This window comes from Eschrichtius robustus, chromosome 14, assembly GCF_028021215.1.
Source record: "Eschrichtius robustus isolate mEscRob2 chromosome 14, mEscRob2.pri, whole genome shotgun sequence".
Taxonomy (NCBI): Eukaryota; Metazoa; Chordata; class Mammalia; order Artiodactyla; family Eschrichtiidae; genus Eschrichtius; species Eschrichtius robustus.
This window is the reverse complement of record NC_090837.1, coordinates 59,569,124-59,578,215: the sequence shown is the minus strand read 5'-3', so window position 1 is coordinate 59,578,215 and position 9,092 is coordinate 59,569,124. Positions and strand designations below refer to the sequence as shown.

The window sequence follows — 9,092 nt, the reverse complement described above, 5'->3', positions numbered from 1 at the left end:
AAATAATTGATGAATGTGTGTTGAATTCTCAGGAGGGAAGGGAAGAAGAAAGAATGAAGGGTAGAGGAGAGGCTTGGAGGAGGGAGGTGCTGATTTCAACCCTGTAGCGTCAGGATTGCGTCAATTCGGGTTTCAGCCACCTCTAGAGTCTCGGAGACAAGCGTCTCTGAAGAGCCAAAACAGGAAGAGGGGTGGCAAATCACTGTGCGAGGGCGAGTGGACCTCCCTCTTTGCCTCCTCCCTATTCCAGGCTTAGGTCCCCCGTGCTTTGCGCCGTTGTTTTCAGCATTAGGAAAAGCCCTGTCGCTTCACATCCAGGCAAGTGAACCAAGCTAGGGAGTTTCCGTTCAGCACCTCGGACAGAATACGCAGCAAAAAATGGCTCCGATCGCTACCAGCCGGGAAGAATTTGGTAAGCAAGTTACTCCGCTTATAACTGCGGTTGTTCCTTAAATACTCTGGGGTGAGGTATGTGTGTGTGTGTGTGTGTGTGTGTATGTGTGTGTGTGTATGTGTGTGTGTGCGCGTGTGCGTGTGTGTGTTCGCGGGATGTTGAGCATAAATTTCCCAGGTAGGAAAATGAGAACTGTTAAAGGGCAATAGTGGCTTATCTCTGTGGTTTCTCCCTTCCTTGATATCTTTCTCCTTAAAACTGCTTTCTGCCAGGGCGATTTTACATCCAAGAAGTTCCTAATCATTCAGGTAGCCCTGTAAATTGCAGCGCGCGCTAAGTAAAGAGGTCTGTTTGCTTGTTGGTTTCATTAATTCTGCAGGTGATTTTTATGTGTACGTAAACCTGTATTTAACTTATTGGGGGAAGCCAGATGTTTCTGTGATTACATAAGGGTTTGATCTTGGTATAAAATAACTTGAACATTGGGCATTTAGGCTGTATATTTTATTGCAGAGTGTACCGTAAGGTATTTTTTTCTCTGCTATGTTTTTCTTGTATCCTTGAAATATGTTGCTAGCGAAAGACACAGAATCCTATGACACTAGGGTTAAAGGGATATTCAAAATTAACTAGCTGAGCCCATTCCATTTCACAGGTGAGGTAACTGGAGCCCAGAGAGATAAGGGAAATGTTGCAAGTCAGTTAGCTAAAAGCTACTGGAAACTATACTTAGGACTTATATTTTCCTGTTCAATTTCCCTTTTCCTATACCAGATTTTTAGCACCATTGCTCTCCCCTTTTTCAGTAAAAAAAAGAAAAGGAAAAAAAATCAGATGTACTTCTTCAAATAGAAAAGTAGTATTTTTAGGTCCCATTATATTCCAAAGGCAAGAGATTTGAGTTTTACTTTACATGTATTCGGAAATATCAGGGAATTTGTAGAAGTTTGTTATGAAACTGAGTGAAATGACTGAGATCTTTGCTCTCATAAGCTTAGGAGCTTAACAGTAGAGAATACACAGGGAGTAGATGAGACCTTCTATATTATATTGAATATTTTGCCATTTGACATAAATATTAAATGCAGAAAATTTGTGATATTATATTCAGAAATGAATTTCACAGCTGTCCATTTGAGTGATTGAGTTTATATTGTTGTGATATGATATGTATTCCCAATTTCTGATTTGAAAATCAGAAAAAAATATTTGAATACTGAGGAATTTTCAGAGGCTATGTTAGTTAAAAATATGTTCTAGTGTTGGCATTGTTTATTTAGGAAAAAAATTATTTTCTATTCCTTTTTAAAAAATTATTCTTCCTGCATTGACTAAAGAATCAAGAATAGTTCATGACTTTGCTTTTGCTCCCTGGCCTTGGATTGTTAGGTAGTCCAGGAGTGTTTTTTTTTTTTTTTCTCCCCACAAAGACTTAAATAGAAGGAAAAATTGAAAAGCTGGTACTAAGTTTAGCTGATGATCTTTAGCTCTCACCTCATTCTTCTTCTGTAGCATTCCCTGTTTTTTCTATCTGGGAAATTCAAAGTTCACCTCTACACAATTCAGTTCTTGGATATAATTAAACTACAGAATTTTTTATTGTTGTATTTGCTTTTTTATGTTCTTAGGCATTTTTGCTCTTGTCATTTCTTAATCTTATATTATTTGAGTTCAGTTTTGTGATTATGAAGTAGATAGGCAGAAGTTTGGGGGATTGGGGAGGGGAGAAACAAAAGATTGTTCTTTCAGGGTTAGTTAAACAAGCCTTAACCCTTTCCTGACTGGAACTTTTAACTTTATTATTGACTATTTGGGATTAAAAAATAGACTGGAATGGAGCTAAAGGCAGATATTATTACATTAATTATATTAGTTTTGATTATATTAAACATTGACTCAACTGATGCAATGTGTCCAGACATAGTAATACTGCTTTTACTTACACAGTGTTACTTATTATTGGTTGGAGAATATACTTACATATGGAACAGGATGAGCTTCATGCAAAATCAGTGTCACCTAATGTCAATAATTTAACGTGCCCTCATTCAAGGAACAAATGCCGGTTTCAATTTGATTGCCATTTACCATGTGGAAATGTGCTAGGAAAAAAATCAGTTATGGATAAAATTGAACTCTAAATTATCTCTACGCACTCTTCTCATTACATGTTAAAGAATGATAATTCATTTATAACCATTGTTTGGGCTTTATCCTATTTAGGTAATTAATTTGTACTTTGGATAATTCAGTGTTTGAAGAATTTTGGGTCAGCATATGAGTTTGTAGTCTTATAAGTTGTATACTATTAATAAACTGTTCATATATTTTTGTTCTTTTTTCCCTAATGTGTGTACATTTCTTTTACCACTGTTCTGTAATTTGGATGGAAATTATTAATGACTTTGTGACAATTGCAGATAATTTTCCATAATTTCTGTCAGTATTTGAAGAATATGCACTTAGAGCTACATAGTAAGAATTGGTACTTCTGGAAACCCTCAAAATGTCAATGAAAACATAATGAAATTAGTACTGACTCATTATGCTGTAGTTGACTCATGTTATCTGAGAAAACGAAGGTAGGTCAGGGTCATTTAGAATTCTCCCATCCCTGGCCCAGGCCCGGTTTCATCTTTTCATTTTATTTGTGAAAAATTACTACAATGAAGGATTTTCTATCTTACTGCATTTATTATTTATGTGTTATATATGTGTTTATTCCTGAAAGTGACATGAAATAGGTACATAATTCACCCAGAACAGTTGGAAAGCAATTCAATTTGTACAACCTACAGCAACTGCCAGCTTTAGGATGCTTTTCAAATAGGGTGTCTCCAACTCTGCCCAATTAATGCATGTTATTGGTCATTTGATTTTTCAGATGAAATTCCCACAGTGGTGGGGATCTTCAGTGCATTTGGCCTGGTCTTCACAGTCTCTCTGTTTGCATGGATCTGCTGTCAGAGAAAATCATCCAAATCTAACAAGACTCCTCCATATAAGTTTGTGCATGTGCTAAAGGGAGTTGATATTTACCCTGAAAACCTAAACAGCAAAAAGAAGTTTGGAGCAGATGAGAAAAATGAAGTAAAGAATAAACCAGCTGGGCCAAATAATTCTTTGCGTCTTGATCTTGAGAAGAGAGATCTAAATGGCAATTTTCCCAAAACAAACCTCAAAGCTGGCAGTCCTTCTGACGTGGAGAATGTGACCCCAAAGCTCTTTTCAGAAGGGGAAAAAGAGGCAGTTTCCCCTGATAGCTTAAAGTCCAGCACTTCTCTTACTTCAGATGAGAAACAAGAGAAGCTGGGAACCCTCTTCTTCTCCTTAGAGTATAACTTTGAGAAGAAAGCATTTGTGGTAAATATTAAAGAAGCCCGTGGCTTGCCAGCCATGGATGAGCTGTCGATGACCTCTGATCCATACATCAAAATGATGATTCTCCCAGAGAAGAAGCATAAAGTGAAAACCAGAGTTCTGAGAAAGACCTTGGACCCAGCTTTTGATGAGACCTTTACATTCTATGGAATACCCTACACCCAGATCCAAGAGTTGGCCTTGCACTTCACAATCTTGAGTTTTGACAGGTTTTCAAGAGATGATATAATTGGAGAAGTCCTTATTCCTCTCACAGGAATTGAATTAACTGATGGAAAAAAGTTAATGAACAAAGAGATTATCAAGAGAAATGTTAGGGTAATTCATTTTTAGTGCTTAACATATTTATAAACAATCTTTTTGTAGCTTTTTTGTATCTAGGGGATTTTTATTAAAATGATGTCTTATACATATCATCTTTACGATGTTTAACTATTATTAATCATAATCAAATGAGGAGCAGGGGGATAGAGTAAATGAAAGAAATTTTAACCCACAACTGAAATGCGTAAAGTATCTTAATGATATAAAATAAAGAGGAACCCTTTATGGATTTATTTAAATATCATTTATATAAATATTTTTATTAATTTCTGTCACAAGTATTTTGACTACGATTGCCACTAAAATGCAGACAAATATTTCTTACTCATAAGAAAGTTAAAAATATATTTCAATGTCAACATAATTGAATTTGAAATTCAAATTGAAATTGAAAATTAAGTCAGTTCATTTTGAGTATCTGAAGTTCTAGTTACTTTTCATAGAATTGCTTTTTAAGGAAGAGATATCTCATTATATTGAATTACAAATATTCACCTTTATGTTGTATAACAGGAAGTGAGTTACTCTGCCTTTACAGTTACACTACTTTGGTAGTTCTGGAATTATTAGAAAATGATAAGACATAAATTAATCAAATTTAAATGTATTTTCCCTTTAAATATGGAGCTCATTTGATTCCAATTGTTGTATTTCAGAATAACTGGTGTCTATAAAGCATAATTTTATAGAATACCATAAAGTTTGTTTTGACCACATCCTCACCTTTTTCTGCTGAAATTAATGAAAGTCAAGATCCAGAAATATTAAGTAGTTTGAGTCACCTGTTTAGTGGCACAGTGGGAATAAAGATTTGTTCCCTACTCTTATTCTTCTTGGAGTGCTTATTCATACAGTTATCCCATGTCAGCTTTTATATAAATATATATTGAAGTTGTAGGAGCTCTGGGCAACCATCATTCTTAGTTATACCAAGTTTACTTTTTGTTACTTTCAGTTAGAACTTGTACTTTGAGTTCTTGGTCATCTTATCTAATGTTAAAGTAAAAATAAGACCTAAGTGTTATGCAAAGAAAAACCCTATGATACTGTTCAAAGACAAAGCATTAAATATTCTGAATCAATTCTCTCCAATACTTAATTCCTTCCTTGGATTAAAGGAGGACTCTGGGTGGGGTGGGGGAAGAGAATTTTAACTCCATCAGTCCTCTGGGCTAAGAGAGTGGTGGCTGTCAGACTAAATTTCAGGTTTTCTGAATTCAAATTCTAATAATGTCTGAGCTAAAGAATTTGAAATCAAATCAAACTTAACATGAGTAATTTTACCATATACAGATCCATTCAAATAATTAGATAATTTTCAGTACCATTAATAACTTCAAAAAGTGGAAAGTTAATTAAAAAGCAAAAACTAAAAATACCTCTGTGTAAGATACATTTTAAATATCCCCCTTTAAAACATTTCTAGTAATGGGTGTGGCTAACTCATTAGGAATTTTAACATTCTGTAGTACCTAAAAAGACCACAAGATGGCAGGTAGTTGTTTTAGAATGTGATGGTACTGCACAAAAGCTTTTAGTTACTCTTTGATTCTTTAGCATATTAAAGTAAAATAAGTAGGAAAATTACAGTTAAATAACAATGCTATTATAGTGCTTTAAAAATGTTAATATAAGTATAAATTTCAAAACTAAAGAATAATAAAAACATATTTATATCATATCTCTCTTTGTTTAGAAGTCTTCAGGACGTGGTGAGTTACTGATCTCTCTCTGCTATCAGTACATCACAAATACTCTCACTGTGGTTGTTTTAAAAGCTCGGCACCTGCCTAAATCTGATGTGTCTGGACTTTCAGGTAAGAATGCTTTTGAAAAACGCAGGCTCAGTGTAGAAATGAGCAATATATTAGGCAAAATAGTTAATAACTAACATTGGAATATGATTTAGATTCACCCTTTATTCACAATCACAAGTTATGTGATTGTTTTTCTGTTTCTCATTTTATGGTATAAAAGTGTGAGCCAAGGCCATTATCAAGAAGAAGAAAACTGCATAGTTCTAAGATCCAAAACAAAGCTAGTATGTGATAGATGTCGGACTGAATGGAGTTGAAGCAGAAAGCAGTAATAAATGCAGAAGTGAGGCCATTGCCAAAAACACAGTGATGGAAATAAAATTAAGTTTTAGGAAAAGTTCTTAATTTTACTATTTTAAATGAGCCTGCCTACCCTTACATTTCTATTATTTTTATTATCTTTCCTTTAATTCCTTATGTGTCTGGTGTCTGCTTTAAGAATTAGCTTTTAGTTTTGTGACTAATTTTTACTAAAAAAACAAACAAACAAAAAATAAAACTTTGCTGTATAGTACAATGAGAAAGAGCACATGACCTATGTTTTAAAACGATCTGAGTTCAAATCCTAACCCTTCCATTTCTTAGCATAGTAACATTGGGTATGTTTCTTAAACTCTATACAAACTGGATATAATAGTACTTACCTTAAAGGGGATTATGAGGTCTGGAAATATATATTTCATTAATTATCATCCAATGCTATTATTAGTTGTAGTTTTATTATTAGATAATGGAGGTTAAAAGCATGGTCTTAAAGATTTAGGTTAGGAAGTTAAAATGAACTCATGCAACCAGAAAAGGGCAAAATAATATAATTAAATGTGTGATAAAGTAGTATGATCTTAAAATTCACAGGATACAGGTGACACAGGAAAGATCAATACTGGGTAACAGGAAACAAACACAGCAAGTGGTTAAAGAACCACAAAAAAATTAAAGCCAAAAAAGGCATTGCCATTGTGAATTCTAAATGCACATTCTCCCATTCAAAAGAGAAAGCAGCACATGCTCAGAGAATTAGTGAGATTTATCCAAAGTAATACAACTCAGTAAGGATAGATGTTGTGTACTATTTTTTCCTTCTATTCCATTCTCTGGAATGAATTATTAGTAATCAGAATGTGTCATTAGAACATTCTATTTTCTTCCCCTTTATGTTATCTCTTCATCCTTCCATTACAGTTCTTTCCCGTCCTCCACTATCTCTTATGTTGTACATTCTTACTTATTTTCAATTTATTGACAATAGAGAAGCCAAGCTATATCCATGTTTTCACTTTGTTCTGACTCATTTTCATAATAATCACATTTTATTAGCATCTCTAAGGCACCATTATCTTGAGATCGGCTTTCCTGCCAAGTTTTGTCAATACAATGTGTGTTGTTTCCCATTGCAGATCCCTATGTCAAAGTGAACCTGTACCATGCCAAAAAGAGAATCTCCAAAAAGAAGACTCATGTGAAGAAATGCACCCCCAACGCAGTGTTCAATGAACTGTTTGTCTTTGACATTCCCTGTGAGGGTCTTGAAGAGATAAGTGTTGAATTTCTGGTTTTGGATTCTGAAAGGGGATCCCGAAATGAGGTGATTGGGCGGTTGGTCCTGGGAGCAGCAGCAGAAGGAGCCAGTGGAGAACACTGGAAGGAGATTTGTGACTATCCCAGGAGGCAAATTGCCAAGTGGCATGTGCTCTGTGATGGTTAGCATCCTAGCCGTGATGAGTTGGAACTTAATGATTTTTACGAGGCAAGGAGAAATTTTCTTTCTTTTTTTTTTCTGATACATGATTGCAAGCTTATGAAAGCTTTTTTGTTGTTGTTGTTAGAAATGGATTGAATTATCAGACCAGAAAGTAACTGTAAATGTGTATTATGATAATTTACTCTTTATTAGAGAAGTTGGATAAATTTTCATAAGATATTCAATTTCCCCTGCAGGTTACCAGTTATATAAATAATAGTAGCCAAGCATTTTAGGAATACTGCTCTGCATTCCCGAGTTATGGCTGTGGTGATGATCTCATTGGAACATGTCGCTGGAAGTTAGTGTGGTTGTTAGGATTTAGAAATGAAAAGCATGTCTTCTCTTATGAAAATTCATCCATTGTTAATCAACTGGGGAAATCAATTTTTCTTTAAACCCAAAGATATTAAAGAAATATTCTCTAGATTGTTTTATTATGTCATGTGCAAATGGTTGTCCTGCATATAAAAGTATATGATTATTTCTTTTTGGTCTGTAATTATTTGACACAATTTTATCATAAGAAGGGTGAGTTAGGTTTGTTGAAAAAAAAAAAAAAAAAACAGTCAACAAAATGAGAAATCATTTTATCAAAGGGCTGAGTTGAGAATACTATAGCCGAAATATGCTTTCCCCTCTCTAAGTTTACATGTGAGTCAAAAATAAAATATAATCTCACATAAGAACCATGGCCTTGAATTATTCACTGCTTGTGACAAATGTCAATGTGGCCTAAGAAAGCCCTATATACTTTTTTGAAGTTGCTGAGTTAGCTAGTGGGTAAAGAAATAAACTTCAGTGAGAAATCCAGTTAGAAATGCCATTTTCTTATAGGAAATATGTATAGTATGCAAGTGTACATTCAAGGTTATCCCTTGAACACAGAAAGGGCATGGGTAACCAAGTCTTCATTCAGCTTGCTCTCCCCCAGAGATGACTAAGCTACTATTTGAAAAGAAATGAAGACAAAAAAGTTGTAAAGTTGTAATCATTGCTGGATAGAAAGTGTTACTTAACCCAACAAACTAATAAAAAATAGTTACACGGCAAGCCTAATATACTTTATATATGTTCATACATAATATATTTAGGCTGTCAAATTAGCACAAGTATGTTTCACTGTCTTTTCTAGGCTAATTTGTCTTGAGCTGTTGTCTGTTGACCAGTTTATAAACCTGTATCTTATACCACTTTCCAGTGCCAGGGCTCTGAAATTCATTAAAAATCCATTAAACCTTGTGATTATTTGGAAAGAATTTACTTGAGGTAATGTCACTGTATTTGAGTTTTTAGAAAAGTATGAGTGAAACTCAGGTACAGTTGAATTTTAAATATGCAAGTTAGAAAAGAAGTCTACTGAAAAACTTACATTTTGAGTTAGGTTTTGTGTGAGTGTTCTAGCAGTTTTTGAGAATGTGTTTGATACCACAGT

At 34.3% G+C, this 9,092-nt stretch overlaps 1 protein-coding gene across 1 annotated transcript; it reads left to right on the top strand.

The window, feature by feature from the left end:
• The first annotated feature begins 378 nt into the window (after window positions 1–378).
• On the top strand, window positions 379–7,621 carry SYT4 (synaptotagmin 4). The gene is made up of 4 exons (XM_068563511.1): window positions 379–412; window positions 3,279–4,093; window positions 5,796–5,916; window positions 7,314–7,621. Exons 1-4 carry the CDS (start codon window positions 379–381, stop codon window positions 7,619–7,621), a joined length of 1,278 nt encoding a protein of 425 aa, XP_068419612.1.
• The last annotated feature ends 1,471 nt before the right edge of the window (window positions 7,622–9,092 follow it).

What these genes read in the sequence shown, in the direction of transcription:
- SYT4 (XM_068563511.1), top strand. Translation starts at nt 379, where the DNA reads ATGGCTCCGATCGCTACCAGCCGGGAAGAATTTG. An exon ending in TACCAGCCGGGAAGAATTTG is followed by an intron (nt 413 to 3,278) that starts GTAAGCAAGTTA and finishes TTGATTTTTCAG; the next exon opens with ATGAAATTCCCACAGTGGTG. An exon ending in TTATCAAGAGAAATGTTAGG is followed by an intron (nt 4,094 to 5,795) that starts GTAATTCATTTT and finishes CTCTTTGTTTAG; the next exon opens with AAGTCTTCAGGACGTGGTGA.